The 26948-nt window shown below is 58.3% G+C and overlaps 11 protein-coding genes across 11 annotated transcripts; 4 read left to right on the top strand and 7 right to left on the bottom strand.

Moving 5' to 3' along the window:
- Positions 1-176: 176 nt before the first annotated feature.
- On the bottom strand, positions 177-2627 carry BJ171DRAFT_113090 (CRAL-TRIO domain-containing protein). The gene is made up of 4 exons (XM_053105477.1): positions 2202-2627; positions 1592-1977; positions 1246-1456; positions 177-1105 (listed from the first exon to the last, which is right to left on the bottom strand). The coding sequence occupies exons 1-4, from the start codon at positions 2335-2337 to the stop codon at positions 246-248; spliced, it is 1593 nt and encodes a 530-aa protein (XP_052971391.1). The 5' UTR covers positions 2338-2627; the 3' UTR covers positions 177-245.
- Positions 2628-2664: 37 nt separating this feature from the next.
- Positions 2665-4572, bottom strand: BJ171DRAFT_486106 (LETM1-like protein-domain-containing protein). The gene is made up of 4 exons (XM_053109190.1): positions 3871-4572; positions 3367-3567; positions 3116-3186; positions 2665-3011 (listed from the first exon to the last, which is right to left on the bottom strand). Exons 1-4 carry the CDS (start codon positions 4396-4398, stop codon positions 2855-2857), a joined length of 957 nt encoding a protein of 318 aa, XP_052971390.1. The 5' UTR covers positions 4399-4572; the 3' UTR covers positions 2665-2854.
- A 328-nt stretch (positions 4573-4900) lies between these two features.
- On the top strand, positions 4901-7503 carry BJ171DRAFT_557563 (pyridoxal phosphate-dependent transferase; the record flags this gene model as incomplete). The annotated part of the gene is made up of 10 exons (XM_053113100.1): positions 4901-4993; positions 5075-5131; positions 5435-5509; positions 5601-5717; positions 5887-5989; positions 6110-6195; positions 6300-6434; positions 6612-6957; positions 7043-7140; positions 7375-7503. 10 exons carry the CDS (start codon positions 4901-4903, stop codon positions 7501-7503), a joined length of 1239 nt encoding a protein of 412 aa, XP_052971389.1.
- A 155-nt stretch (positions 7504-7658) lies between these two features.
- Positions 7659-8811, bottom strand: BJ171DRAFT_113048 (NADH:ubiquinone oxidoreductase 11 kDa subunit). Its single transcript, XM_053105476.1, has 3 exons — positions 8580-8811; positions 8244-8350; positions 7659-7890 (listed from the first exon to the last, which is right to left on the bottom strand). Exons 1-3 carry the CDS (start codon positions 8663-8665, stop codon positions 7784-7786), a joined length of 300 nt encoding a protein of 99 aa, XP_052971388.1. The 5' UTR covers positions 8666-8811; the 3' UTR covers positions 7659-7783.
- A 272-nt stretch (positions 8812-9083) lies between these two features.
- Positions 9084-10373, bottom strand: BJ171DRAFT_486102 (uncharacterized protein). The gene is made up of 5 exons (XM_053109189.1): positions 10063-10373; positions 9836-9891; positions 9697-9751; positions 9519-9593; positions 9084-9400 (listed from the first exon to the last, which is right to left on the bottom strand). The coding sequence occupies exons 1-5, from the start codon at positions 10247-10249 to the stop codon at positions 9126-9128; spliced, it is 648 nt and encodes a 215-aa protein (XP_052971387.1). The 5' UTR covers positions 10250-10373; the 3' UTR covers positions 9084-9125.
- Positions 10374-10499: 126 nt separating this feature from the next.
- Positions 10500-12791, top strand: BJ171DRAFT_486100 (P-loop containing nucleoside triphosphate hydrolase protein). The gene is made up of 9 exons (XM_053109188.1): positions 10500-10776; positions 10885-10915; positions 11028-11076; positions 11211-11330; positions 11450-11593; positions 11742-11862; positions 11979-12107; positions 12206-12334; positions 12477-12791. The coding sequence occupies exons 1-9, from the start codon at positions 10609-10611 to the stop codon at positions 12618-12620; spliced, it is 1035 nt and encodes a 344-aa protein (XP_052971386.1). The 5' UTR covers positions 10500-10608; the 3' UTR covers positions 12621-12791.
- A 78-nt stretch (positions 12792-12869) lies between these two features.
- On the bottom strand, positions 12870-13985 carry BJ171DRAFT_418753 (5-carboxymethyl-2-hydroxymuconate delta-isomerase; the record flags this gene model as incomplete). Its single annotated transcript, XM_053107357.1, has 3 exons — positions 12870-13226; positions 13358-13696; positions 13812-13985. Coding segments are annotated over 3 exons (870 nt in total), but the record flags the coding sequence as incomplete, so codon positions are not given.
- A 2309-nt stretch (positions 13986-16294) lies between these two features.
- BJ171DRAFT_564517 (uncharacterized protein) lies at positions 16295-17506 on the top strand. The gene is made up of 3 exons (XM_053113308.1): positions 16295-16699; positions 16841-17202; positions 17295-17506. Exons 1-3 carry the CDS (start codon positions 16471-16473, stop codon positions 17379-17381), a joined length of 678 nt encoding a protein of 225 aa, XP_052971384.1. The 5' UTR covers positions 16295-16470; the 3' UTR covers positions 17382-17506.
- A 523-nt stretch (positions 17507-18029) lies between these two features.
- Positions 18030-19708, bottom strand: BJ171DRAFT_557561 (kinase-like domain-containing protein; the record flags this gene model as incomplete). Its single annotated transcript, XM_053113099.1, has 5 exons — positions 18030-18183; positions 18297-18451; positions 18751-18852; positions 18946-19162; positions 19347-19708. 5 exons carry the CDS (start codon positions 19706-19708, stop codon positions 18030-18032), a joined length of 990 nt encoding a protein of 329 aa, XP_052971383.1.
- Positions 19709-21598: 1890 nt separating this feature from the next.
- On the top strand, positions 21599-23898 carry BJ171DRAFT_437277 (fructose-1,6-bisphosphatase class 1/Sedoheputulose-1,7-bisphosphatase). Its single transcript, XM_053107970.1, has 5 exons — positions 21599-22108; positions 22344-22596; positions 22736-22909; positions 23025-23189; positions 23384-23898. Exons 1-5 carry the CDS (start codon positions 21924-21926, stop codon positions 23633-23635), a joined length of 1029 nt encoding a protein of 342 aa, XP_052971382.1. The 5' UTR covers positions 21599-21923; the 3' UTR covers positions 23636-23898.
- Positions 23899-26844, bottom strand: BJ171DRAFT_486079 (uncharacterized protein). Its single transcript, XM_053109187.1, has 2 exons — positions 26620-26844; positions 23899-26382 (listed from the first exon to the last, which is right to left on the bottom strand). The coding sequence occupies exons 1-2, from the start codon at positions 26774-26776 to the stop codon at positions 24350-24352; spliced, it is 2190 nt and encodes a 729-aa protein (XP_052971381.1). The 5' UTR covers positions 26777-26844; the 3' UTR covers positions 23899-24349.
- Positions 26845-26948: the final 104 nt, after the last annotated feature.

Genomic DNA, 26948 nt, shown 5'->3' with positions numbered 1-26948 from the left:
GCCGACTCGCGCGGCTTCCCTTCTTCATTTCGTTGGGCCTTCATGACGTCGCATCATATCGTCACTTCAGCGGCGCTCATCCAAGACTTGGCCTGTGTCCGTTTGTGATCTTGAGCACATCTTATGTGGCTTCTTTTTTTGGTGGTGGTAGTGGTGGTGTTGTTGTTTCGCTTGTCGCCTGTCGGGTGGTCATCGTCGGGCTCGTTTGGCGCCTGCGGTGTTTCGGTATCGTTGGATTGATCGTTTTACACCGCCGCTTTGTGGTAGCCAAAGACATACTTGAGCAGCGAGACCGATCCTGCTGTGCCGTACAGCACCGTGGGCCAGAACCGCTTGGCGAACGAGCTCGAGCGCATGCACATCAGCAGGCAGCAGCCAACGACCGCCACAATCCATCGAGAACGGTTCATCGAAGCCATTCGCACAATAGTGCGGTGGGCGAGCCGAGCCGCCGTTGACACAAGCGGCCTCCAGGTTTCCGTGCTCCCGGGCCTGACTTTGCTGTGCTGCAGCGAGTCTGCGGAGTGGCCGCTATGGTCCGGACAGTACACGGTCGTTGTCGTTGTCACGGTCGTGATGGAGTATTCGGGAGCAGTTTGGGTTCCCTGATCGACTAGGAGACGACCCGAGCACGAATAGCGCGACAGGCCCGAGTCCGACACGGAATCGGGGATTGGATGGCAGTGCTCCGAGTCAGAGTGGCAAAGGTGATCGCCCTCTCGACTGCAGTACGTGAACACGGATGAAGTCTGGTCGTCGGCGACCGTGCAGAGGGTCATCTCCCAGTCGGCCAGCGCATCGTCCATCTCGCAGTCGTAGAAAACGTCGGCTTCATCGCCTGAGTCGGTGCATTCGCTCTTGTCACTTTCTGCCTCATCACGGGCCGATTCCTGGCTGGACTTGCTGGCATCGGGCACAACCTGGTCGGTATTAGCTTCTCCGACTTTCGGGCCGAGGGGCTTGATGGCGACGCCAAAGCGTTCGCCGCACTTTTGGACCATCTCTTGATGGAGGCTCTCATACACGCTCGACCTCGGGCTCGGTTCTTGGGCCAGAAAAGCTGCCAAGCCGTCCAGCGGCACAGCGGATGACAGTCCGCCATATTCTGAAGCAAGAATCGGCAGCAAGTATCGCCGAGCACAGCGTCAGGCACAGTACCAGACAACAAAAACGGACAGGCAGCGAGTCCACCGTGCGCCTGATGCTGAGAATGTGATGTGGCTATGCGACCGCCTGTCAACCCACCTTGCGGAATCTGGTCGGCGGCAATGAAGGTGCGGAGCTCGTCCTTGGAAACAAATGAAATACGGTTCTTGGCATCGGCCGACAGACTCGGTTTCACCACGGTCCAGATGCCGGCGTGGACCCAGCCGTAGTTCAGGATGCGAACCGGGCCCAAGAGCATTGGGTACTGCTTCGTGAAGAGCTCGAAAAACTGAGGCATCATTTCCAGGCTCTGTGGAGAGAAGCATGGGGCACGGCCGTAGGCAGCGGGATGAGGCAGTGTGGGTCAAATGAAAGGCGCGATTGGGAAGGGACCAAGACTGCATCTGTTTCGCCGTCCTCATCCGGGTTTGGGGGACTCACTCACCATATTGCCGATACCAGCGCCTTCGAGATCCATGACGATGCAGATCTGGAAGACCGACGGCGGATACTCGCCGCTCTTTGCGAGCCAAGTTTTGCGAACGAGACAGCTGGCCAGGTCCATCAGATGCGCAACATAGTCCGGCAGAGCAGCGCTGTTCCGTGGGTCCAGCAGTTTGGTTTTGATCCACATAACCGGCCGCTCGTTGAGATCCTGGCCAAAGAAATAGATGGGCCGCTGATGGATGTAAGAGTCTACACTCGAGGCACTGACAGGCCCCGCAGACGGCCGAGACGAGCGTTTGATCCGCCAGTTGAGATGGTTGACGATGGCCGAATACGCCGAGTCTACGGTTGCGGCCTTGTATTGGCAGAATCGATAGAGCACCGCTAGAGCAGGTAGAGTACAGAGACACAGCGGTAAGCCATTTGGCGGGAGGGAGGGCTTAGTGGTGGGGGGAGTGTGGGCCATGCTGGAGGCCATCAAGAGCACAGGCGGGCGGCGGACACAATACACGAGTGGATGGGAATCTGGACAGAACCAAAGTTGCTTGGGTGTCTCGGTGTTGAGAAGCCTCAGCGACCTCGATGCGATGCACAATGGCGCAACTCACTGTCGTCATCGATTAGCTCGCACAGCTGGTGGAGCAGATTGTCCGAAGGGTGCTCGGCAAAGAGCTGGGGCAGTTCAGCGCAAATCTTGGAGCGCAGATGCTGCAGAGACTGCAGATCGACAGAAGAGCTGGGCATCGTTGCAGCGAGTTATCTGGAAGGGTATGCGCACGACTGGTGGTGATGGATGTGATGGATGCGATGGCCAGTTGGGGGGGGGAGATGGATGTGATGGCAGCTGGGAAGGCAGTGGAGAGGCTACAAGGACATTGGCGATTGCTGCTTGACGAGTCGCCGGCTGTGGACCACAGATGAGCAGGCTCGGACGAGCAGAAGGAGTGTGCAAAGAAAGACGCTGTCCGGGGTGGCAAGCGGGCAAGCGATTGACGATGGGGCAGCGGGCCGGAGGGGCGCTGGTCGGTGGGAAACGGCCGACAAGGAAAAAAAGGGCTGCGCGCGGCGGGATTGGCTGCGGGCAATAGCGACGGTGCGAATACACCGATTCGATATCAACTCGGTGTCGACTGGGATATCAATTGGAATATCAATTGGAATATCAATGGATATCAATTGGGATATCAATGGATATCGACTGGGATATCGACTGGGATATCGACTCGGTGTCGACATCGATATCGCCATTGCTGTATTCGCACTAGTTTGCAGACTCGATCCGGCCACAGATGTGCGACCGGAACATCACAGCCAGGATCATCATGCCCTCGGGGATGTGCGGGTCCGGGTGCAGATGCAGCTTGATCCAGGCTTGCAGCGAGCGCCGCCGTTCCTCGGGCGACTGGCCCAGCGAGTTGCTTGGGGAACAATCAGCGTTAGCCCCCGATGATAATCTCGTAACTGCACACCGATGTTTCGATTGCCCTGCCTCGCCGTGCCTTGCCTCGGACGAGATACTCACATGCCGCGCTCTTCCAGTGCCGTCTGGACTTGTGGATCCGACAGCGAGTCGATGCCTTCCTTCTGGATGAGCTAGCGATCCGTGAGCAGATGATCCGTGAGCAGATGATTTGTGAGCAGATGTGCACCCGCACGCAGAACACAGGCGATGAATGTTATCATCTGCATCCGGAGATGGCGGTCTTCACCGCAGCGGCTGTCCATGTCCACAGCGACACATATCACATCGATCCAAGACAGCGAACGAGTTACCAGGTCATCTTCCCGCAGATACTTGAAATGCGACTTGAGTGCCTTCTTCAGTGTGCTTCGGAGACCGAACCGAGGAAGGCCCATAAACCGGTTGTAGACCGCGAGCTGTTGCCGGCTCATGTTTTCTGCGATAAAATAGTTGGACTGCGAGCGAGCGATGGCGGCGCACTCCGAGTCGGACAGAAACCGCTCGGGCATGACCTGCGACAAACGGCAAGACCGTCAGCAAAATAAAACTCGGGCACCTCGAGCTCGCTGCGGGACAATGTCGATCTGGCTGCGATGCGACGAGGTGAAACGGAAAGGAATCGTCCATCCGCCGATCCGCTCGATCGATTCATCTTCCCGTCGCCGAGCGAGAGTGTTGTCCGCAGTGTAGGCCATGGACGACTCAGCCGATCGACCATCTGGCCAGCCTGGAACGGCACATCCTATCGGCGAGGCAGTGCTTGCTTGCTCGACGCTGGCCGGGTGAGCAGCCGCAATTCAACATACATCACCTACCGCACCGCCGTCCCGAGCGGCCGAGGTGGCTTCCTGGGCAAACTTTGTGCGGATCTTGGCCAAGTTGGTCCATTTGGTGATCCACTGCTCGGCCGACAGACACGTCGACGGGAAAAAGTGCGGCTGGTAGACCATCAGGAAGGGCAGGGATTCCGGCAGAACGACCAGGGTGATGAAGAACGGAATGGTCTTGCGAACGTCCATCGCCGACTTGTGGACGAGAACATGCTCGGCGCGAGTCAGTTGGTATCCTTGCCGATCCCGCTTCTTCCGGAGCTCGCCGGCCAACTTGGACTCACGCATGAGCACCCGCGAGCCGTTGTAGTATTGCTTGACAAAGTCCCGGCTCTTCTTGGCGTATCCAACGATGCGGCCAAAGAGCGTCGGCTTGGTGTCGGGCGTTGCGGTCGAGAATCGACAGCGCAGGTGTGCGAGCGGCAGGCCGACACGGAGGTGGCAGAGACTGGTCCTGGAGGAGCCGAGGGACGGCAAAAGCGACGGGGACAGGCCGATGCGATTCAAGACCATGGGGAGATGTCGCTGATGTCGCTGATGTCGTTGATGTTGTTGATGTCGCTGATGTCGTTGCTGTCGTTGATGTTGTTGATGCCGTTGATGTCGTTGATGTTGCTAACAACAGACCAGCGCTATCCGGGCGATCCGGGCGAACTATCCGATCAAGTCCCGCAGATGATCAAGTCCAAGGAGCCGCTATCGCAAACGCGCAGGTCGCTGCTGTCCTCGTTGTTCATTCGCTGCCCTCGCTCTTCATTCGCTGCCCTCGCTCCTCATTCGCTGCTCTTCGCTGGCCCTTGGCCCCGCCCGCTCATTCGCCCTTTGTCGGGTTCCACCATCGCAATCTCATCAGTGGATCACAATGCCGCCCAGGTGCCTGGCCCTTGGTCTGGCCCGCTGTCCCCGCCTCTCCCGTTCGATCGTCGTCTCGGCCGTCTGCAGATCTGGCCGCGATCGTCTTCTTGACCCTGCATCTTCCGCATCGCCCTCTGGTCCTCCTACGCAACCCACTGCCATGGACTACTCCCAGTTCTTCTCCCCCACCAGCGCCTCGAGGAAACCCTCGGCCATCCGCCAGCTGCAAAAGTTCAGCAGCATCCCGGGCATGGTATGGAGTTTCGCACAGGCTCCCCCCTCCCTGGAGGATGTTTGCGGCTTCCGCTCTTACCCACTTCCATTACTCCTTCAGATATCGCTTGGCGGCGGCAACCCCAATCCTACCACCTTCCCGTTCTCCAAGATGAGCGTGAGTACCCGACATCGGCACAATTCCTGAATACGAGTACAGGCAATGGCATTCGGCACGGGCAGCATCACCAGCATCACCAGCATCACCAGCATCACCAGCATCACCAGCATCACCAGCATCACCAGCATCACCAGCATCACCAGCATCACCAGCATCACCAGCATCACCAGCGTCACAAGCATCACCATGCTTTCCCGCTACACCCGCTGCTGTTACCTCGACGAGCAACAGGCAGGTTGATGCGGCCCCGCGGCACTGGCTCACGCCCTTTCGCTTCCCGTCTCGACTCGAATCTCACAGGTTACCCTGCGCGGTGGCGAGGTCATCGACATCTCCGAGGCGGATGTCCAGGTTGCCCTTCAGTACAGCGCAACGGTGAGTACTCAGCCCAGGCCTTCCGACTCGGCTCACCCCATGCAATCACACTCATTAACAAGTCCTTCCCCTCGTCGGCACGGATGCTCAGAACGGCCTGCCCAACCTCGTCCAGTGGCTGCGGGATCTCCAGCTACTCGAGCATCGCCCCAAGCTCCAGGACTTTGATATTTGCGTCGGAAACGGAAGCCAGGATGTCCTCACCAAGGTCGGCACAAGCCCTGTGTGCACAATCCCTGTTTGCACAATCCCTGTTTGCACGCTGTGAGGATAGCAAGCGATCCTATCGACTCGCTATGCATCGCGACTCTCTCGTGCCGTCGCTCATCTTCCTCGGTGCTGTATCTACTCCGACCCGGCTGCGAGCATATCTGCAGGCTTTTGAAATGCTCGCTGCTCCGGGCGACTCGGTCCTGGTCGAGGCCCCTGCCTATGTCGGCGCCCTCGCTTTCCTCCGCCCGCTGGGCGTCAAGTTTGTCGGTAGGTGGTGGCTCGCTGAGATCCCGGGGGTGCCGCACGAGCCACCGGAACAGTCCCAGCCCCGTTCCGAGGAGTGCGACTGACCAGAACGACTCCGTCCGGCTCTGTTCGGCATGTCAGAGGTCGAAGTGGATGAGAGTGGCCCTGTCCCCGACAAGCTCGAGCAGACTCTCCAGAACTGGCCTGCTGATGTCAAGAAACCCAAGGTAGGATGACGCTGGGCATGACGAGCTGGTGCACGAGGAGTTGGTCCTGGGCACGACAAATCTGAATCGGTGATTCCGCGGCCACCTCCCGTTGCGGTCTGCAGTTCTTCTACACGGTTCCGGCCGGTGGCAACCCCACAGGCCTGACCACGACCCTCGAAAGGAAGCACCAGATCTACGAAATTGCCAAGAGACACAACTTTATCATTCTGGAGGACGATCCGTACTACTATCTGCAGGTGTGATGCCAGCATTTCCGAGGGCGCACCTACGATCGGCACATGGCTTTTGGGGAGGGGAGCATGCCTGTTCCTGGAACATGGCGGTACATCCCTGAATGTGGTTTGCGGATGGACGCATTGAGTTGCCATCCCGGAGCCAGAACTGACCACTTGCATCCCCACACAACTCGCCAGTTCAACAAGCATCGCATCCCATCGTACTTCTCGTTTGACTCTGATGGGCGGGTGCTCCGTTTTGACTCGTTCTCCAAGATCTTGAGCGCCGGCATCCGCGTCGGATGGGTCTCAGGCCCAAAGGCCCTGGTCGAACGCATCGTCCTGCACGGCCAGGCCTCGTTCCTGCACCCCTCGGGCATTTCGCAGGCGGTGGTATCGTCTGTCCTGCACAAATGGGGGCATGCTGGCTTCCTCAATCATGTGCAAAGCGTGGCCAAGTTCTACGAGGGCAAGCGAGACGCCTTCATCCAGAGTGCCGACAAGTGGCTGAAAGGAGTTGCGGAATGGAACGTCCCCACCGCTGGTAAGCATCAACGGAGCATCCCTGAGCAATGGACCATCTCAGACCAATGGAGCATCCCTGAGTAACGAAACATCCTCTGACACAGGCATGTTTGTCTGGATCAAGCTGCTCGGCATCGACGACTCGTCATCGCTGATCCAGGAGAAGGCCATGGAAAAGAAGGTCGTCCTGGTGCCCGGATTTGTGAGTACCTTTGTCCCATAAGCTCGATTTTGCTGTCGGTCGGCGACTCGCCGCAAACCGACGATATACAAAGCTCCCAGCGAAGGCGGCTCCACGATCGGTCTCTGGCCTTTGGATCTGCAAGAAGATGGAGCCGCTTTGTGCGGGCTGCTTGCCGTGGCCGCCTGACGCCGTCGCCGGCTTGCCGATTCCCTGACCGCTTCGTCTTGATCGCCTCGCCTCGATCGCCAACAGGAGTTCTTTGCCAACCCCACAAAGACCCCGTACGTCCGTGCGGCCTATTCGATCGCGAGCGAGAGCGACATTGACACTGCGCTCATGCGTCTGGGCGAGCTGGTCCGCGAGGCCACGCAGCACAAGTGAGCAGCTGCTCCTCCGAAAGCGATCGTCCATCAAGTTCCCTGTCGCCTCACGCCTGCACGGAGCTCTGCCATAGTTCCCTACGCAACTGTCTCGAGCTTGTTCGGCAGCGCAGATGTCGACGGGAGCCAAAAGTGTAGACTTGCACGTGATTGTGGCGTATATTATCTCGGATCTAGATTGTATCTAGAGGAATACTTGTGATGAACGAGAGCCCGGTTGTGTCGGTCGGTGCGGGATAATCGAGGGAGAGAGTGAATGCATGCGATAGGACACAGCCTTCTTAGTGCTGGGTGGCGCTGGGCTTGGTCTGGGCAAGCTCCAGGATTCTCGAGGCCACCTCGGACTCGGTGAGGCCCTCCAGCTGGACCTTGCGCTCGAGACCCAGGGCTGGAAATCGATAAGGTGTCCAAAGATTCGAGGCGATCGCGAGCCGATTCCAGGGAGAGAGGGGGGGGGGCATGCGGGGTCGAGTGAATCGACAGTCATCCGGATTCGGGTTGATGTCACGATGCAGCGCAAGCCAGTAGTGGTGGGGAGAACATTTCCAGATGGAAGTCGGGAGAACCGCGATTTGTCCAGTGATAGATTGAAAGCGATTCGAGTGCATCGCAGTGGCGTCGAGACAAGAGTCAGTCTGGTGATGGTATATCGCGTTGGAGAAGGGGGACAATCTGCGAATGACTCAGGGATGTCGCCGTGTCTGTGATGCGGGTGAGCCAGTCCACTGCCCTCGCTCGTACCATATCGTCCAAAGACACGGGCCTCGACGTTGGCAGCCTCTCGGATGAGAATGGGGAAGGCAGGGTTATCCCTCTTGATGGCGGGATAAGTGTTCTTGACAAACTCCCTGTGGGTGTTGCATCATCCGATCCGGGACAGCAACATGAACAAAAGTTGGAGGAAAGAATGAGAACATTGGCATGTGTATATCGCAGGTAGGAGGCGTTTGTCGCAGGCGGTCATCGTGCTTGCAAAATGATCGATAGATATGTATCGCAAGGAGCAGGGCTTGTGCTGCTGGCGACCCAGCGCCCGTCGCCAAGAGCAACTGCTGTTGATGGATCAGAGAGGCGCACCTCACGCCCTGGCTTCCAGGAGCGGTCTGCGAGAGGTGCAGACGGATTTCCTTGAGGTGGGTCGACAATGAGCGCCAGGCAGACATCTTTGAGCTTGTTGCTGTACTTTTCTTTTTGGCACCGGGCAGGAGCGGGACGGGAGCTGTGTATGCGTGCGTGCGTGCGTGCGTGCGTGCGGAAGCGGTCGACAACGGCAGTCCGGCGATGCAGAGACAGCTCAGATCAAAGACAGAAGCCGGCTGGCGGAAAAGGCAAAGATTTTTCGCCAAAGCGCGATGGCAGGCGAGAGGCGAGGACACGGCGAGGGCACGGCGAGAGCGCACCGGCGAGAGGCAAGGAGAAAGGGAGGCGCAGGAGCAAGATCGATCTTGCGGCTTTCCTCAGCCGTCCTGGTTTGGCGTGTTGAAGGCGAGTTTGGCATCGAATGCAACAATGCCAGTTACCCACCCACAGAGCGAGAGCATGGTCGAGGGACGGACTGTAAGGGAACGCTGTCAAGCAAAACACTGTCTCAGTCAATCGCCGCGGCGCCGTATATTGAGCCATCTACTTTTTCTTGTTCTTCTTCGACTTTGCGCTCCGCTGCTTGTCAGCGTCGGCATCGACGGCGCTTTGCGATGCTGATTTCGCAGCGGATTGCATGGCCGAGCCACTGTCTTGAGGGGTTCCCTTTCGCTTTTTTGCTGACGGCTGTGCTCCATTGCCGACAGCACCGGCGCCCGACCCAGCCGGTGTTCCGGTCTGCTTGATATCGTGAGCCACCTGCTCCAGAATCCTCTCGGCCTCTCGTCTGGACATGTCCTGTTCGTTCCTGAGCGAGTCTGCATTCGGCACAACTGCGATGAGAGACTTGAATGGCGATGCGTCCCTCTCCCCCCCCCTTGTCGATCTATTCCGCGCATGCTGCATCGGTTCCATTCGATGTGAATGCGAGTCTACCTTGGATATCCTTGTTGCCCGATAGGCTGTGCTTGATGAACCGACTTGCTGACTTTGCATCGATTTTGAGTTTGGCTGGACGACGGACGAGCATGCGAAACAGGCTGAGTCTGCTTATCGATGACTCCGGCACGGCACAACTCGACCAATGTCGGCGGCGCACAGGGTCTCCATTTACCTTTGGATTTATCTTGAATATCCTTAATCTTTTGAAAGTACAGCTTGATTCGCTCCTGTATCCATGACGCCGATCAGCATGCCAGTCGATATTCGCTGCCGGCTCGTGCAGCGCGCCAATATGCCTCGAGTCAGCGTACCAGCTCCTTTGAGACGGGATGTTCTTTGGGAGAAACGCCCTGAGTTTTCAAGTAGACTGCACGGAACGTCGAGCAGAGCAACGCCCGGGCACACGAGTGGCGCCAGTTTGGGTTCGGCAAGCAGAGAGGGTGTTGTTAGATGGCCAGGTCCAACGAGCGATCGCTTCCGCTCTGGCCGCACTACTTGCTGGCAAAATGAGGCAATGGGGAGGGGGTCGGATCCATACTGAATGACAGCGTGTTGAGAGCGTATGCGATGGCGATCTCGAGCTTGGCCCGGTCTATCTTTGAGAGCGAGGCGAGGTGCTGCTCCAGGGGCAGCGAAAACAGGGCTTCCAGATGGGTCTCGACGCTCTCGACGGACTCATGCAGAGCGAGTCCGGATGCGATGAGATGCGGCTCAATGTCTTCCATGGCTGCCGATTGTGTGGTGCGGACAAGGTTGCGGTTTTGCAGTGGCCGATGCGTCGCTTGATATCACGGCCAGGAGAATGGTGCAGGAACAGCGGGGCCGTCGCGGATGTGTCGTTGGCTGCGTCGTCGGTTGGTTTCGGTGTTGTTCGGAGTTGGGATGAAAGAAAAAAAGCCAACCAGCGCGGCTCGAACCGGGCCGGCGCCATTCGAGCCGAGCGGCTTCATCTGGCCAGATTTGACAATTCTCTGGCCCAAGATCGCCAACAGCGCATCATCTGCCGATCCTCCACCAGGCCCGGCGCCAGCAACAACATCAAAGCGGCACTCCTGAGAGAAGCCACCCCCCCCCTGCCAGCACCATGAATGCACTGTTCCAGCCGCGCCCGACAGCCAACTCGGCTGCCATCCAGGCGCAAAACCTGCAGAGCCAGCCGTGGATCGAAAAGTACCGCCCCAAGTCCATGAACGAAGTGGCTTCGCAGGAAGAGGCCGTTGCGGTGCTGAAGAAAACCATGGAGTCTCAGAATGTAGGCACCAGGGCGGCTCAAGCAGAGCATGTGGACCCATTGGCGCTGATGGCTTTGCTTTGATTGAGCTCGTACTGACAGCCCAGCTGCGACGATGCCCTCCCCCAGCTCCCGCATCTTCTGTTTTACGGCCCTCCAGGTAGATCGACATGGATGCCGATCAGCGCCGCGCCGGTGAATCGACTCGGGAGCTGATCGACTCGGAGCTAATACACTCGGGAGCTGATCAACGACCATACTGACTGTTTCAGGCACCGGAAAGACGTCCAGCATACTGGCGTTGGCACGGGAGCTGTACGGGTGAGTGTCCAGATCAAACAAAGTGCAACGAGCTGGAGCTGAGCGTCTCCCGTACCAACCATCGCCGCCACTGAGACATTCACTGGCGTAGAGATAGAGGCCCACTGAACCAAAAACCTCTCTCTTGGCTCCAGACCAGAGATGATCAAGGCCAGGGTGCTTGAGCTGAATGCATCAGACGAACGCGGTATCGATGTGATCCGGGCCAAGGTCAAGGATTTCGCTCGAGTGGCAGTTGGATCATCAAAATCGAGGTGTGTGTTCTGGTATATCCTGCGCTTTGTCCGGCTGCTGTGCCCTCATTCGATGGTGATGCTTATCCACACGTCCAATTCGATAATCCGCACTCGACTCCCATGCATTACTCCGCCAGCGAGTACCCGTGCCCGCCATACAAGATCATCATTCTGGATGAGGCAGACTCAATGACAGCCGAGGCGCAGTCGGCCTTGCGGCGGACGATGGAGACCTACTCCAAGATCACTCGCTTCTGTCTTATCTGCAACTACGTCAGCCGGTAAAGTGCTCCATTCGCGAACTCCGTGGTTGCCCTCCATCCGCCGCTGATGATCTGGATATCGAGCATTTGCGTACGTTTCGTCTGGGGGGGGGGAGGAAATGCATATCGGCCCGCTTTAACACGGCCGACGCTCGGAATCGAACAGCATCATCGAGCCGCTGGCCTCGCGCTGTGCCAAGTTTCGTTTCAAGCCTCTGGATCGTGTGTCCATCAAAGCTCGCCTTGACCACATTGCAAAGCAAGAAAACGTCAACTGCTCTGACGAGGTGGGCGGCGGCATTGCATTGCACTCCCGACCGACCGACCACGTATATGTGTGTCGGCCCGATGGATCCAAACTCACACGAGCATGCCGATCTATGGTTGGCCGATGAACCGTCAGGTACTTGACAAGCTGGTGGACATATCCGACGGCGATATGCGAAAGTCAATCATGTACCTGCAAAGCGCCCACCGTCTCTGTCGCGACGAGTCGACGATCACTGCCGACATCATATGCGAAATCGGCGGGGTAGGTACAAGGCATCTCTGTGCTCCCCTGGCGCTGGAGGACGGCATTTGCTGGCCGTGGCAAAGAGCGAGTCGCTGATCCGAGGGACGGTCTCTCAGGTTATTCCACAGAGCCTCGTCAGCGAGATGCTCGCTGTCTGGCAGCCTCCTCGCAATTTCGAAAGTGCCCAGAAGACGGTCGAGCGAGCTGTTCGCTCTGGCTACAGCGCCACGCAGCTCATTTCGCAGGTGTGTTCCTGTGAGTTGGTTGATTATTGGGACACATCTGCTCGTAGATTCATCTGGTTCCACACAAGCATCTATGGTGGTGGTGGTGCAGTGCGTTGGGCACTCTTGGCCAGGGACTAATATCCAGAGGTTGATTGCACAGCTCCACGACCAGCTGCTCAAAAGCGAACACATCGGCGACAAGGACAAGGCTATGATGTGCCAGCGGCTCGCCCAAGTGGACCGCTGCCTCGTGGATGGCGCCGACGAAGAGCTCCAGCTGCTGCAGCTACTCACGATGGCGTAGTTGGCCATATGGGATATGCTGCAGATGTTGCTGTCGTCGCTGCAAGTGGACAGGGCAGTGCCTTGCAGCGTCCTCATCGACCACATGGCCAGCTGAATAACACATGCACTATCGCCCAGCCCAATCTCGCGAAGCTCACTTCCGAAACACGCATCAGTGTCTCGACGGTCAACCACATTGTCGTGTTACGGGACTATGGCTGGATCGGTGTAGAGCCCAACCAGAGGACTGCTCATTGGCATGCTGATATCAGGGCAAAGTCCTCCACTCGACCGAAGGCTCGTCAGCGCCGTAGACCACCGGGTTGACCAGCGTGCCGATCGACTCGATCTCAACCTCGCAGCGGTCGTCGTGCTTGAGGACCAACTTGGGGTCCTTGCCAGTGCCAACACCTGGAGGGGTTCCAGTCAGGATCACGGTGCCGGGTTCGAGCGTTGTGCCCTGGGACAGAAACGACACGAGCGACGCAACGGGATAGATCATGTCTTTGGTGGACGAGTTTTGCATGAGCTCGCCGTTGAGTCTGAGCGAGATGCCGAGAGCATTGGGATCGGGGATCAAGGCCGTGGAGGTGATGACTGGCCCGAGGGGACAGAAGGTGTCGAACTGGAGCCAGGGACAGGGAGTTAGCCTTCATTGACAGGGCGGAGCTCGAGCGGAGGATGCGGCGATCGATGAAACGAGGCGCATCCACAGGCACGATCCGATTCGCCTTTCGCCGTTCGCCCAGAACTTACGCTCTTGGAGAAAGTCCACTGGCCGACTTGCCGCTGCCAATATCGAGCGGTGACGTCGTTGGCGCAGGTGTAGCCGGCGACATAATGGAGGGCCTCGTGGGCATTGACGTTCTTGCACCGCTTTCCGATGACGACGGCCAGCTCGGCTTCATAGTCGGCCTCGGCGTCTGCACAAACGCGGGGAACAACGATGGGCTCGAACGGATGCTGGAGGGCTCCAGGGGGTTTGGTGAAGAGCACCGGTTGGGGCGGGGGAGCGGTCTTGAGCTCGGCTGCGTGGGAAGCGTAGTTGAGCCCGATGCCCAGGAAGATGGGCACTCGTTCAAGAGGAGCTAGGAGCTTGGGCGGCGAAAGAAGAAACCGGAGCTGGATGAGCGAGATGCAAGCGCAAGCATCGTGGATATGACCCCAGTAGCTGCTCGCGATGGCGGCCCCATGGACTGCAGAGCGTCACCTTTTCGACTTTGAGCAAGGTGTTGGTGACGGAATTTGCACCAAAGATATCGCCTTCGACGACGTAGGCCTCGAGGCCGCCCAAAGCTTGCGGGAACCGACCGAGCTGGTCGACAACGGGCTGGCCATGGTAGATGCGGCCATCCTGGGCAGCAAAGCGAATCAATCGCGACCACGGCTGTTGGTGCCGATCGCAGATGAGTGCGGTGCGCTACGCTGCGACGGGAGGATCAATGTCTTGGCGAGCACATAACGCCGACAGCGCAAGGCATGGGGCACGAACCTGTCCGATCATGGTGGAAGCTCGAAAGGCCAGAGATGACGGCGGACCTGGGCTGCGGACGAAGAGAAACGATACACTATGAAAAAAATTTCATGTTAAAAAAATCAGCGAGAACGAAAAAACGCGCTCTCGGAGCCACCTCGGTCGGCGAGAAGAGCAGCCTCTGGCGAGAGACCCCCGAGGGAAGGCGAGAAGCCTCTCGCCGTCACACACACACATCCGCACACACACACACACACACACACACACACACACACACACACACACACACACACACACACACACACACACACACACACACACACACACACACACACACACACACACACACACACACACACACACACACACACACACACACACACACACTTTGCACAAGGGAGTCAACCACCTCCCATCGACCATCCCAAGAGGGATGGCAACCCCGAAGTGGACTGCCCAGAATATGGGCGACCCGGCATCCACTGCCGAAATGCACAAGGAACAAGATACTTACAGTCTATCCAGAAAGAAACGGGACACTTCCCCTTCCTGGCTTCAGATATCTGAACCCCGCTGACTGACTGTAGGCCCCAGCGAGCAAGCCGTGAGATTGTTTCCCGTCCTGGTTGGCAATCGAGTGGTTTTGGTTGGTTTCGGGAGCACAGTCTTGAATACACCCGGTCGATCTCCTGTGGCGATGATCGACTGGCATACCGAGATCATGTTCCTGGCTGCATTGATGTCTCGATCCCACAGCGTATGGCAGCTTGCACAGCTCCGGACAAAGTGTGGTTTCTCGATATCAAGATGCTCGGGTGACTCAAGTCGCTTGAATTCCCGACAATGTGAGCATACCTGGGATGTGTTGAACTCGTTCACCGAACACACATGGATCTTGGAGACGGATCGGTCTGGTGGTCGTCTCTGGTGGTGGTGGAACTGCTCGAAATACTTGGCAAACCTGAGTCTCCTGGGACTGGATGGGTATCCCTTCCCCTGTTTCCAGGATGCATTCCCAAAGGCAATCACCACCTCGGTCTCCGGTGGTGCCTGGTCGATGACTTGCTTGCACATCTCGTGGACGGTGCGCTGTCGCTTGCTGTGGAGATCGAGTCGCTTGAATCGCCGTCGCCGGGTCAGGCTGAAGTACAGCTGTTTGTCCAGCATGTCTCCATTGAACACATGGCGAATGTATCGCAGGAAGGAAGCCAACCCAGGGATCTTGGGGCTCGGTGTGGTGCTCATCCATTGCTGCAGACCAAGGATCTTGTGGGTGCTCTGGATCCACTTGGTCGCCTGGGTGGTGCCTTTCACTTGCGGGGAGCCATCTGGCGAGAAAATAGCGACGATGGCTGGTTCTGCCCTTGGGGAAGAAAGAATCTCCTCAAAACCAGCGCATTTTGGGCTGGCAGAGATACTGCGCAGTGGCGTCCTTGATTCAGATCCAGAAACGCATCGCTCGCTCAATCAGTCGTGGGAAGACATCTTGTCAAGGTGAGTCTTGCCTGATAGCCAAACGATCATGTCATCTCGCTGACACACAGCCACGCTTGACTAGGTTTCCAACCAGAGAGATTCAGATGGTGGTGGTTCTTGTCCGCAATCGGAGTGGAACTTCCAACAATGATACAATTGGTCATTCCTCCACACCAATTGCCCACCACCACCGTCAATCGGCTCAAGGTGATACCAAATGCCATCAACCGACCATGGCCGGATTCCAACTTTTGCTGCGTCACATACAACGTGACTTTCAGGTGACCGAGATGAGCAGCCGCGGGGGGCCGGAAAAAATTGATAGTGATATGGGCCCTTTGGTTGCACAGACCGGTGGCGCCAAGAAAGAAATCAAACAGGTCGAACAGGTCGAGCAGGTCGAGCTGGTCAAACATCGGCTGGGTATCCGCCGAGCATTCCTCGGGTATCCGCGGTGGATACGCAAGGAAAGCACTCCCCGACCTGCAGCACACCCCCAATGGATGGACTTGTTTCTCTCGGTGTCGCTCCCACAAAGTATATTTCATCGGCCATCTGCCTTTTGGAGTGGTCCGTATCGCGTTTTGTGAAGGGGCCATGACAAGCACCGCCCCCCCAGCCCCTGCGCGAACGCAGAGGGGGATACCCTGGCATGGAGATGTCATTGGTCGTCTGGGCACACGCGGCGCTTCCACCCAAGGTCAGCCGGGTACCCTCAGCCCTCTCTCTCTCCCTCTCCTGGCTGGAGGGGATACATCGCAGGGTATCCGCCAGTCGCCTCGGAGATGCAGCAACCCGCCGCGAAGGAATTCGTATATATATGGCCCCGTTGCCGGCTCACTGTCATGTTCTGCACCGAGGCCCACCCGCTCAAAGCTATTTGATCAAATCAAAGCAAGTCAAATCAATCTAACCTACGATGCCCCAGTTCCAAACGACCCGATGCGCCTTCGTTTCGAGCGAAAACAAGAGGCGGTGCGCCGGCACTGCTCTCGCCACGGGGAAGCTCTGCAATGCCCACAGCGGCCAGAGCATTGATGGTCGCTGCCCTTACGGAACCGACGTTTCCAACTTCACCAAGCAGTGCAAGTGGGGCTGCATGAAAGGCTGGGACGGCTGCCGCTACCATGGCAAAGAGATCATTCGAGGTATGCCATGCCGACTTCTTCCCGCGCTGCTTGTTGAGGAATCAATCCCGGCGTCAAGCAGCCACCGCCAGCGCAACTCCTTGGATTTCTGCTTGGGGCCTTGGGCATGGCTCTTGACTAAACTTGTGCGCATGTCTACAGGCCTCACGGTCATGAGGGAAGCCAGGTGCCCCTACAAAACAAAGAAATCGGGCTTCCGCGAGCAGTGCAGGCTCTACTGCGTCGACGGCTTCGACGGATGTGAGTGGCATGGCACCCGCATCCAGGTGCATCATCTGCCCAGAATCCGCCACGGCTCCTCGGCCGCCATGCAGGTCGTGCCCTTCTCGGACGACGACGATGTCGATGACAACGACAGCCAAACGGACGAGGACGAGGGCCTTCAAGCCTCAAACCCGCAGGGCGGCAACGGTCAAGACATGACCGAGATGGTGCAGCTGTTCCAACAGCTCCTCCAGATGACCCAAGCATCCGAGCTCTCGGCCGCTACGCTCAACAAGGAGGTGAGTGAGTCCAGCCGGTCTCTCCTGGTTCCTGATAGTCGTTAGCAGCGTGGTAGTGGACAGTCATTGACGCTTCCCCCGTCGTCTGACAGCTCAAAAAGATCGTCGGCAACGCCAGAGCCAGTGATTCCTCCGCAAGCTTCAGCGGCGGATCCAAGAGAAAGTCGACCAGAGACTAGGATGCAGGATCCTTGGGCAGAGAAACAGCATTGATCATGAGCGCTCATCATGTGGTCTTGTTCAGCCGACCGAAACAACCGGTGGCTCCTGCTTTCTGAAATACAGCGAATTGCGCCGCAGACGAGTCTGCTGCTGTTGCCATCGTGTGGGCGTGTGGTTTCGATGGGATTCGCAGTCACTGTGGAGCTGTCACCGACGACATCGACTGCACCAAGCATCATCCAATGCAGCACAGCAGGGAGACAGCAGGGAGATGACCAAGAGATAACAGGGAACGCCGAGTCACCCATTTGCTACGGATTTCGGGATTTCCCGGACTTTTAGTATCAGAAGACAGGTGGTTTAATGAAGATAGAGATGAGGGGTGAGGGGTGAGGGGTGAGGAGTGAGATGGAAAGTGGACGGCGAGTCCCGCGCTCGCTGGAGAAAGGGGGGCGAGACAGTGCCAATGGTCTTGCCAGGACAGCTGGAAATCCGACTCCAAACAGGTATAAAACAACAGCGCAAAGCAAAATACTCGCGTGGGGGGTGGTTGGTCGATGGCGGGAACTGCCACATAAAGATCGATCCCACCCTGGCGACTCGCTGTTTGGAAGAGGGTGATACACCCGACATTCTCTCCCACCCGGAACTCGCAGCTGGATCTTCTAGAGGTACTCGGAGGTGCTGGCAACAAAGCTGAATCCACGGAACAGCTGGCTGTGTCGCTCATCCATCAACTCGGGAGGGAGGTCCTGGCTGGGCGACTCGAGTGGCATGGACGTAAAGTGCGAGTCAAAGTTGGCAAGGAGATCGGTGGAACTGGTCTACACACCGACATGAAAGAGCACAAAGCGAGCGTCAGTAGTCCAACAAGAACAAGAGGCGGGGAAGACAGCATGGGTGCAAGAAACCAGCAAGTCGGCAGCGTGGACATCAAACGCACCGCTCCGAGTGGCTTCAAGGGCACATCCACATCGAGATTGGCGAGCTTGGTCCAGTTGATTTTGCGGTAGAAGCCGTGTTTCTTGATTTGAGCCACTCCGTTGTCACCGTGGCCGAGTCGCTGAGCCGGGTTCTTGCGAAGGAGCTATGAACGCAATGGCGCGACAGTGAGTGGAGGGGATTGCGGTGTTCGGTACAGCACACGACGAAGCGCAGGTGCACACTGCCATGGCGCATCAATCAACAGTCCATCATGACTTCGAGAAGAGTGGCCGCTCGACTATCCATCATATAAGCAGCCTCTCCTGTGTGGCGCTGGCCGGCGGCGATGTGCTGGATTGGAGCAGCAACACCAGAAGCACGGCAGGAGGTCGCATCGTGCCATGAATCTTGCGCCACGAAGCCAGCATCGACAAGCGCAGTTCAGACCCGACAGCGACGCACCTTGATCAGCAGATCCTTTGCAAACGATGATATGTAGTTTGGATACGTGATTTTCTTGTTGAGGATACTGTCCATGACCTTCTTGCGATTGTTGCCGCTGAACTGCGGGCCGTGCGAATGAGATTTGCAGATGAGTCGGTGGATGATGGCGACAGGTCAGTGCTGGCTGCGGTTCGGGACGCACGATAAACTTACGGGCGGCGATCCAGTGATCATGTCATATATCATGATGCCCAGGGACCAGTAGTCAACAGTCTTGTCATAGGCTGTGCTTTCGTTGATGGTTTCTGGAGCCATGTACTCGACTGTTCCGCACACCGTCCGGGCATCGACGGCGACCTTAGAGAGGCCAAAGTCAGTCAGAACCACATGGCCGTCCTTGTTAAGGAGGACATTCTCGGGCTTCAGGTCCCTGATGGTTGTAGCGAGGCACAAAGATAGTAAGCGATGGTGTCAGGGGCCGGGGTTTCTATCAGGTCCCAGAGCTGAATTGGGCAGTTTAGCTGAGATACGAATTGTCACTGCGAGTGCAGTTTTGACGAAACTGGAGCGTATCAAGTCGCCAGGCATTCGACTGAATGTCAGGATGAGCGCACCTGTAGATGATGCCGAGGCTGTGTAGGTGCTCCAGGGCAAGGATAAGCTCGCCCGAGTAGAAGGCTGCGACGTCCTCAGAGACCATCTTCTCACGGGCGAGATAGCTAAACAGCTCGCCGCCTTGGCAGTAGTCCAGGATCAGATACAGCTTGGACGATGTCTGGAAGGCATAGTGCAGCTTGACGATGAAGGGATGCTGCACCCGCTCGAGGATGGAGCGCTCGGTGATGGTGTGCTCGGTTTCCTTGGCGTGGATCACGATCGAGGCCTTCTTGAGCACCTTCATGGCGAACAAATGGCTGTTGGTCTTTTTCTTGACCAGGAAGACCTTGCCATAGGCACCAGTCCCGATGACGCTCATGATATCAAAGTCGGCGAGCCCAACCCGGCGCTTCACCGGGGCGCCATTCGGGATGGCAGGGGCGCCGTCGCAGTCACAGTCGATGGCACCCGGCTGTGGAATTGCAGCAGATGGCTTGGGGTCGGCGGCCTGGTCATCGTCGTCGGCATCAGGGGCGACGTAGTCAAGAATGTTGACGACTTGCGATTCGTCCAGGTCGTCGAGGAATGGCGAGGCGACGAGATCGCCGCCGATGCTGCGAGAGGACAGTGCTTGGCCCAAGGGACGAGCAGGGGCAATGATGTCATCGGAGTCGGAGTCGAAGCCGTTCTCACGATCGAGGCGGATGGTGGGCACGACACCAGCAGGGACCGAATTGGAGCCAGGATCATGGTCGTCGGCCCCGACAGCCGGGGCAAAGTCGTCGTCGAATTCAAAGACCGTTTCGGTGTTGGGCATGGCTGTGGTGGAAGCTGGCTGGCTGGCGACAGCAAAGCGGTGCAGACCAGGGCAGAGGCCGACGGACAAGCAACCAAGGCCAGCCGGCGGCAATCCTCGCAGGCTTGGGGACCAGAAAAAAAAAAAATCGACAGGCTCACCACACATCACCGACCACACACCACTGACCGCACATCACTGACCACACATCACCGACCACAGACAGACAGGAATTGCAGCCAATACAGAGACAACGGTGGCGGAGGCTTTTCTGGCCAGTTGGAGAGCGGCGCACATGGACTGTGGGGCTGTGCCGGCAGGAGCGCGGCGATTGGATCCGCCGAGCGTGGCAGCGCGCCTCTCCACGGGGCTTGCCGCGCGTGCCCGCTCGCACAGACTCACACAGACACGCACATGCGCTGTGGCGCGTCCCGCCACCTCCGCCGGATCCAATCGCCGCGCTGGCCTTTGTCTGGGCATCAACGCTGTGCTGCAGCCGCCGAAGCCATGTTGAGAGCCGTCCCGGCATCCCAGCCTGATACGGATCAATCTGGCACACCGCAACACAGCGAACTTGATATGAACGGGACGCTTTCACACGCAGATGGCTTGTGGATCGGTTGGTGTTGATCGATCTGGCCAAACGGCTTTGATCGGTACCCAAACCAGCGATTTTCTCTTTGCTCTGCGTATTCCTCTTTCATCCCAGGTATGTTTTCTTGCTCTGACCTGCAGTGACTTGCAGCGACTGCATCTACAGCGATTCGCTGGTCCCCATCGTGCCCACTTGACCGAGTGTGTGATACGATCCGACAACGCCGTGCTTGTCTGAATGAGACGATGTGTCCCATCGTTTATTCAACACGATGTACAGCGTCCAGTCCCAGATACGAGAGATGTCAGAGAAGCGGCAATGCATTGGATCGTGCCGGATTCACCCGACAGTGGCACACCCAAGAACGACAAACTCACTGAATGCGCAAACCCAACGAGAAGAGCATCACATTAGCGAGCAATCACCGGCGCAGCCCTTCGCTCGCCCTCCCTGTCAAGCTCGATCGAGAGAGTAGCCATATCCTGAAGGTACAGATGATCAGGAGCACGCTCGAGGAGAATATCAATGCCTTCGGCAATGTTTCTCCCGCGCTCCGAACCGTCAACTTGCATCGTCATCTTTGGCTTCCCTTTCGGCCCCAGCCGGCCCCGCCCCTGCACCCAACCCGCAGCCGGGCCGTGCCGCCCGCCCGAGCGCGCTGATTGGGCGTGGCTGCGTGCATCCCGACATGCAATCACGTGTGCGGCATGCTTCCTGGACCGGCTCCGATCCGGGCGGGCACATCGGGCGGGGGCCGGGACGGCGAGCATGGACGAAAGCGGGCGCTGGGAGAGCGAGGGGGGGGGAGAGATTACGAGAGCGAGAGGGTGAGCAAAGGTACTCGCCGCAATCATCACTGAAGGCAGTCATGATACGGAGCCAGCACGCATGTCGCCAAGTATCGGCGCAATTCCTGCATGGCGGGCGGCAGTCCGGGACATGCTCTTCCCACGCGCATGAGCACGGGCAGATTTCGGGTGGGCCGTCGGCAGCAAAGCCGTGCTGGCGCTCTTCTCCGGCTGGGCGGCGGTCGGGTGGCAAGTGCGTGTGCGGACGGAGCATGACGGCCCGGGCGGCGCAACATAAAGCCTTGGGGATCGGCCGCTCCGTCCCATCCAGCACATTCCATCTCCGAGTCGGCGCATCCAACGCATCCAACGCATCCAACACATCCATCCGCCCAACACTGCCAATCTATCCACCATGGCCGAGTCGCACTCCAACGGCGTCGAAACACGAACCGACATTGTCACCCTCACCCAAACCATCCTGTCGCAGCAGCAGCAACACAAGGAAAGCACCGGTGACCTGACCATCCTGCTCTCGTCCTTGGCCTCGGCCTGCAAGTGGATCTCCAATGTTGTGCGCAAGGCCGAGCTGCTCAAAGTGTAAGCATTGCCTGCGTCTTTGCCCATCATACTCGTTCCTGCTCGCTCCTGCTCGCTGGCGGCTGCTCATGTTGGCTGGGGTGATCGCCAGCCACGGCGAAAGCACAGCAGAAACGATGGCATCCCATCAGTACCGCTCGAACGATGGCATCCCCATCAGTACCGCTCGAGCAATTGATTCCTCGGCCTTCGACTCGTGCTGACGGCTCCATCTCTCCTTGCTCCTGTGCTGCAGCCTGGGCATGACCGGAACCACCAACGTCCAGGCCGAGAACGTGCAAAAGCTCGACATTCTCTCCAACGAGATCATGATCAACATGCTCCGCGGCTCCGGAAAGACCGCTATCCTCGTCTCGGAGGAAAACGAGGAGGCCATCTTCATCGACAGCAAGCTGGGCAAGTACTGCGTCGTCTTTGACCCTCTCGACGGCTCGTCCAACATTGACTGCGGCGTCTCCATCGGCACCATCTTTGGCATCTACAAAGTGGTATGTTCAGTCGTCGGAGCGAATCCACGCCAGTCCGGTGCAGTGCCTCGCGCTGCATGCTATGCATTGCCTGCTGCTGCTGCTGCTGCTGCTGCTGCACACCTGCTGTCGCTGACCGCCCGTTGCTCTCTAACCGCAGAACAAGATCGGAAACCCCAGCCTCGCCGATCTCCTGCGTCCCGGACGGGAGATGGTCGCTGCTGGGTACTGCATGTACGGAAGCTCGACCGTCCTGGTCCTCACCACCGGCAAAGAGGTCAACGGATACACCCTGGATCCCAACATTGGCGAGTTTGTCCTGACTCACTCCAACGTAAGTCGGCCGTTCCCAGACGCGTCGTCGATCAACCTGGGACTCCACGTTCCTCCGACTTGCCCGTTGCTGATCGCTCGACTTCTGCACCTCTCCCCTACTTTGTTCCATGCAGATCAAGCTCGGTCCCAAGAAGATCTACTCGTGCAACGAAGGCTATGCCAACACCTTCGACCCCGCCGTCAAGGGATACATTGACTCGCTCAAGTTCCCCTCGCCCGGCTTCCAGGGCAAGTTCACGCCCTATGCCGCTCGCTATGTCGGCTCGATGGTTGCGGACGTAAGTACCGGCGGCCATTGCATGCACTTGGGAGGGAGACGAATGGCCTGCCCTGACACAATATCATGTCCGGCAACGTGCCCGTCTGATGAAACAGTGCGTGGCATAGACCGACATCCGAGCATCGTGCACTACTCGCTCGCCAGTCGCCGCTGCTGACGGCTATCGTCGCTCTGCCTCTGCATCATCCTCAGGTCCACCGAACACTGCTCTATGGAGGTGTTTTCCTGTACCCCGGCGGCAAGCTCCGTCTGTTGTACGAGGGCTTTCCCATGTCCATGCTCGTCGAAGCCGCCGGCGGCAAGGCTTCAACCGGCCGCCAGCGCATCCTTGACCTGATCCCCGATGACATCCACGCCCGCTCGGGCATTTTCTTGGGCACTGCTTCGGAGGTTGACGAGATCGAGAGACGATACCGCGAGCTGGATGCCTCCAACCAAGCCTAATGCCTGCAATAACGCGGCACAGCACAGGTTTCGGCTTCTGTCTGCTCATCAAGACGCACTCCCACCGTTTTTGAAGCTTCATCCTCCCATCATTTGAACCACCCGCAATACAATACGATCCTGCAAAGTCACCGCGAGCCCACGGCCTTATTCTCGGATCGACCACAGCGAGGATGTCTGGGGATGACATCGCGTGAGTGTGAGCCCCTGGAGGATATGATATGTAGTCAGAGGCAAAGGCAGAGCCAGGGCCGAGCTTGGATTCAGGGTTATAGAAAGGTGTATTGGTGAGGGGGCAGACTGTGGGTCCGTCCTCCAGGATAGTGCAGAGCCACTGATCTCTGCCGACGACCGCAAGAGAGCAGCAAAGTTGGAATGACAAGGTCATAGAAGTGCAGTGCGAGCAAGACAGGACCCGAGGAGGCAACAAATACAAATACGCATCCAAGAGAGGCGTGAACGCCGAGACATGCAGGGGACACATGCAGCAAGTGCGTCATCGGCGCATGCCAAAGACAAAGAAAAGGTGTGTTGCGAGAATTCTATGAGATCGCGATACTGACCAGATCGCTGGCCAAGGTTCTTGGCCAATATTGCTTGACCACCAGAGCCAGTGCCCGCATCGGGGCGGAGGGGCGTTTGGGAGATACGTCCTTGCTGGAACTCGCCCCGGCAGAGCCACAGCCCTCCATCATCACGGACTACAATCGCAGATCATTTGCCTCCCACGAGACTGTACAAGAACCGGATCCACGAGTCCATCAAAACCTTCACAATCATGCCCGTCTTCACCGAGCCGAATCCGACGAGTTGGTATCGCTCAAACAAAATGCGCGCCGCCTGTCCGGGCTGCTGCTGGATCATCGCCGAGGCGTCGAATGGACTGGTGGGCTGCGTCCGGAGGGGTCTCGCCAGCGACTCGTCCGAGTCGGGCGGCAGCAGCGTGCGCGCTACTTGATCGACCGTAGGAGTGCTCGACGGTCGCTGGGTCGGGGCCAGGCCAAACCGATGCGATGCGTTGTGCAGCAACAGAGGCCCCACAGTTCGCGTGGGCGACATCAGTGCATCGTAGCACTCGGCATCATCGTCATCGTCGTCGCTGTCTGGATCCGAGCCGTAGTCATGGCCCAGCTCGTCCCTCGAGTCAAAGTCCTCTCGGTCGGCCTCGTGGGCAAGCTCCTCCTGGTCGTAGCCTTCTTCGGCCTCGACATACTCGTCCTCGTCGCCCGAGAGATCGACAACGCCCATCTGCTGGCTCTTGATGGGGATGGCCACCCGCTGGAACGATGTCTTGGTTGCGTCATCGAGCTCCTCGAGCAGCGAGCGCTGCCGATCCATCGACACAAGCGACGGAATGTTGGTGATATCAGTATGGACCTGGACAGGTGGTGCGCTCCCCGGAGGCTTAAATGTTGTCGTGAGCAGCGTTTTCAGTTTTGGCGACGACCGCTTGGCCTTGAGGGGCTCCGAGGGCTCGGTTGGCGTGCAAACGGGTGGGCTCGATGCCTGATCCCTCAATCGACCAGAATCCAAGTCGCTGGATGGACGGGGGCCGCCACGGCGCTGGGTCTCGGAAACCAACAGCGACTCGCGCGAGGCCATGGAAATGAGCGACAGAGCCGGGGACGACACCACGGGGGACGGAGGCACCACCCGCAGACTGAGCTCCGCAATCTCCTCAGCGAGGGCCTGGTTCCGGGCCTGGTGCTCAAAGAGCTGCAGCGTCAGCTCGGCAATGTGGAGGGCCTGCTTTTCGCTCAGCTCCTTGTAGGTCTGTCGCTCGCGCTTGATATTGTCGAGGTCGCTGTTCTTGACCTGGTCGAGCTCGGCCTTGAGCTGCTGGACTCTGCGCTCCTCCTCCCGCTTGGCACGCTCGAGTTTGGAGTTGGCCGTCTGAAGGTCCTTGACTGTGCTGGAGAGAGTGTCGATGCGGGAGGCATCGAGCTGCTCGATCGAAGCCGACTCTCGGAGCCGTGCCATCTTCTCGCTGACGAGCCGCGAGCGGTCGGACTCGAGCATGACCGTGAGATCCTCGGCCTTGGAGAGCTGGAACCGGAGATCCTCAATGTCGCCCAAGAGCTGGTCGACCTGGCCTCGGTGGTCGATCTCGGACTTTTTGTGTTGGTCGAGGGTTGCCTGGAGCTGCGTCTGCAGGTCCGTGTTGCTCTTTTCGAGAAAGATGACGTACTCGGACAGGTCCGTCTGCGAGGGCCGTCGGACTCGCTCGGAAAACTCGGGAGAGCTCGACAGCCGCTTGAAGGCGGCGGCACTGGAGCTGGACTTTTGCTTGACATGGCGACTGGGCTTGGGCTTGGAAAGTCTCGGCCGGGTGACAATCGGGGCCGGTATCGGACGCAGCAGCCGATTGGAGTCGGGCGATGGTGGCGACGAGGATGGGTCGCTGGTCTCGATGACTTGCGACACTGGCGCTGTCGAGGGGAATGCTCCAGGCAACGGCGGCGGCTCGGAGGCGCTGGTATCGGAAAACGATGGCGGGTGGAGGGAGGCTTTGGAGTCGTCAGCGAGCTTGAGGCTGTCGTACTCGGTCGCCGCCGCGGCTGCAATTTTGGCATACTGCTCGGCCTTCTCAAAGGGATTCACATGTGCAAGAGAGGCCCGGAGAATGTCCTTGGCCGGGGTTGGTGGCGGGGAGGCAGTGGACTTGCTGAGCAGGTCTTCGTAGGCTTGCTTGAGCGTCGAGTTGGCTTGGAGCAGATTCTGGCCGATCTCGGCGGCGATGTTGAGGTCTGGTGTTGGCGCCAGCACACATGAATCAGATGAGAGGGGCGGCCGAAGGAGACGATATGAACATGTGCCTGTATCGCAGCAGGATCCATGGAATACGCCGACTGGGCAAAGGAGCAGCTGGGCATGCCCACAGGAGCCGAGTCCAGTGCTCTGCCTTCTTCCCCCCCCCCAGAGAGTCCGGACGACCCGAATGGCGAGTCCGTCATATCGTTGGGCGAGAGGTGGGGGAAACTCACCTCGCTCTTTGAGCCTCAAAAGTGCATGTGCTTGCTTGAGGGATCGCAATAGCTGCAGCGCATCGAGCTTGGCAAGGACGGCCTCGTCCACATCGCTCGAGTCCGAGAGCGGGATGCCGTCGAAGGGCGGCAGGTCGTGCGAGAGAAGCGTCTCCATAGCGGATACGCAGAAAGATAGATGGCGGCGTGGTCGGGCGAGCACGCTCTCGATGGCGGATAGAGCCGATGTCGCCAGAGCCCGGCGAGGTCGACTTTGTCAGACAAGGCGAGCCATGGGCGGTTCGAGCCGATGCGCAGCAGGCGGCCTGATATCAAGGCGCCGATGCTTG

This window comes from Polychytrium aggregatum, assembly GCF_025602895.1.
Source record: "Polychytrium aggregatum strain JEL109 chromosome Unknown BJ171scaffold_2, whole genome shotgun sequence".
NCBI lineage: Eukaryota > Fungi > Chytridiomycota > Chytridiomycetes > Polychytriales > Polychytrium > Polychytrium aggregatum.
The sequence above is the reverse complement of the archived record's forward strand: the minus strand, read 5'-3'. Positions and strand labels throughout refer to the sequence as shown.

Coding starts and splice junctions, on each gene's coding strand:
- BJ171DRAFT_564517 (XM_053113308.1), top strand. CDS start 16,471: ATGCCCCAGTTCCAAACGACCCGATGCGCCTTCGTTTCGAGCGAAAAC. Junction 16,700..16,840: donor TGGCAAAGAGATCATTCGAG/GTATGCCATGCC, acceptor GCATGTCTACAG/GCCTCACGGTCATGAGGGAA. Junction 17,203..17,294: donor CCGCTACGCTCAACAAGGAG/GTGAGTGAGTCC, acceptor GTCGTCTGACAG/CTCAAAAAGATCGTCGGCAA.
- BJ171DRAFT_113048 (XM_053105476.1), bottom strand. CDS start 8,665: ATGTCTGCCTGGCGCTCATTGTCGACCCACCTCAAGGAAATCCGTCTG. Junction 8,351..8,579: donor CCTGGAAGCCAGGGCGTGAG/GTGCGCCTCTCT, acceptor CAACACCCACAG/GGAGTTTGTCAAGAACACTT. Junction 7,891..8,243: donor CCGTGTCTTTGGACGATATG/GTACGAGCGAGG, acceptor ATCGATTTCCAG/CCCTGGGTCTCGAGCGCAAG.
- BJ171DRAFT_486102 (XM_053109189.1), bottom strand. CDS start 10,249: ATGGAAGACATTGAGCCGCATCTCATCGCATCCGGACTCGCTCTGCAT. Junction 9,594..9,696: donor TATTCAAGATAAATCCAAAG/GTAAATGGAGAC, acceptor TCCGTCGTCCAG/CCAAACTCAAAATCGATGCA. Junction 9,401..9,518: donor GGGCAACAAGGATATCCAAG/GTAGACTCGCAT, acceptor TGCCGAATGCAG/ACTCGCTCAGGAACGAACAG.
- BJ171DRAFT_486106 (XM_053109190.1), bottom strand. CDS start 4,398: ATGGTCTTGAATCGCATCGGCCTGTCCCCGTCGCTTTTGCCGTCCCTC. Junction 3,187..3,366: donor ATCTGCGGGAAGATGACCTG/GTAACTCGTTCG, acceptor ACGGATCGCTAG/CTCATCCAGAAGGAAGGCAT. Junction 3,012..3,115: donor GCACTGGAAGAGCGCGGCAT/GTGAGTATCTCG, acceptor TTGTTCCCCAAG/CAACTCGCTGGGCCAGTCGC.
- BJ171DRAFT_437277 (XM_053107970.1), top strand. CDS start 21,924: ATGGCCGAGTCGCACTCCAACGGCGTCGAAACACGAACCGACATTGTC. Junction 22,109..22,343: donor AAGGCCGAGCTGCTCAAAGT/GTAAGCATTGCC, acceptor CCTGTGCTGCAG/CCTGGGCATGACCGGAACCA. Junction 22,597..22,735: donor TCTTTGGCATCTACAAAGTG/GTATGTTCAGTC, acceptor CTCTAACCGCAG/AACAAGATCGGAAACCCCAG.
- BJ171DRAFT_113090 (XM_053105477.1), bottom strand. CDS start 2,337: ATGCCCAGCTCTTCTGTCGATCTGCAGTCTCTGCAGCATCTGCGCTCC. Junction 1,978..2,201: donor CGAGCTAATCGATGACGACA/GTGAGTTGCGCC, acceptor TACCTGCTCTAG/CGGTGCTCTATCGATTCTGC. Junction 1,106..1,245: donor CGCCGACCAGATTCCGCAAG/GTGGGTTGACAG, acceptor TTCTTGCTTCAG/AATATGGCGGACTGTCATCC.
- BJ171DRAFT_486100 (XM_053109188.1), top strand. CDS start 10,609: ATGAATGCACTGTTCCAGCCGCGCCCGACAGCCAACTCGGCTGCCATC. Junction 10,916..11,027: donor TCTGTTTTACGGCCCTCCAG/GTAGATCGACAT, acceptor TGACTGTTTCAG/GCACCGGAAAGACGTCCAGC. Junction 11,863..11,978: donor ACGTCAACTGCTCTGACGAG/GTGGGCGGCGGC, acceptor ATGAACCGTCAG/GTACTTGACAAGCTGGTGGA.
- BJ171DRAFT_486079 (XM_053109187.1), bottom strand. CDS start 26,776: ATGGAGACGCTTCTCTCGCACGACCTGCCGCCCTTCGACGGCATCCCG. Junction 26,383..26,619: donor TTTGAGGCTCAAAGAGCGAG/GTGAGTTTCCCC, acceptor CGCCAACACCAG/ACCTCAACATCGCCGCCGAG.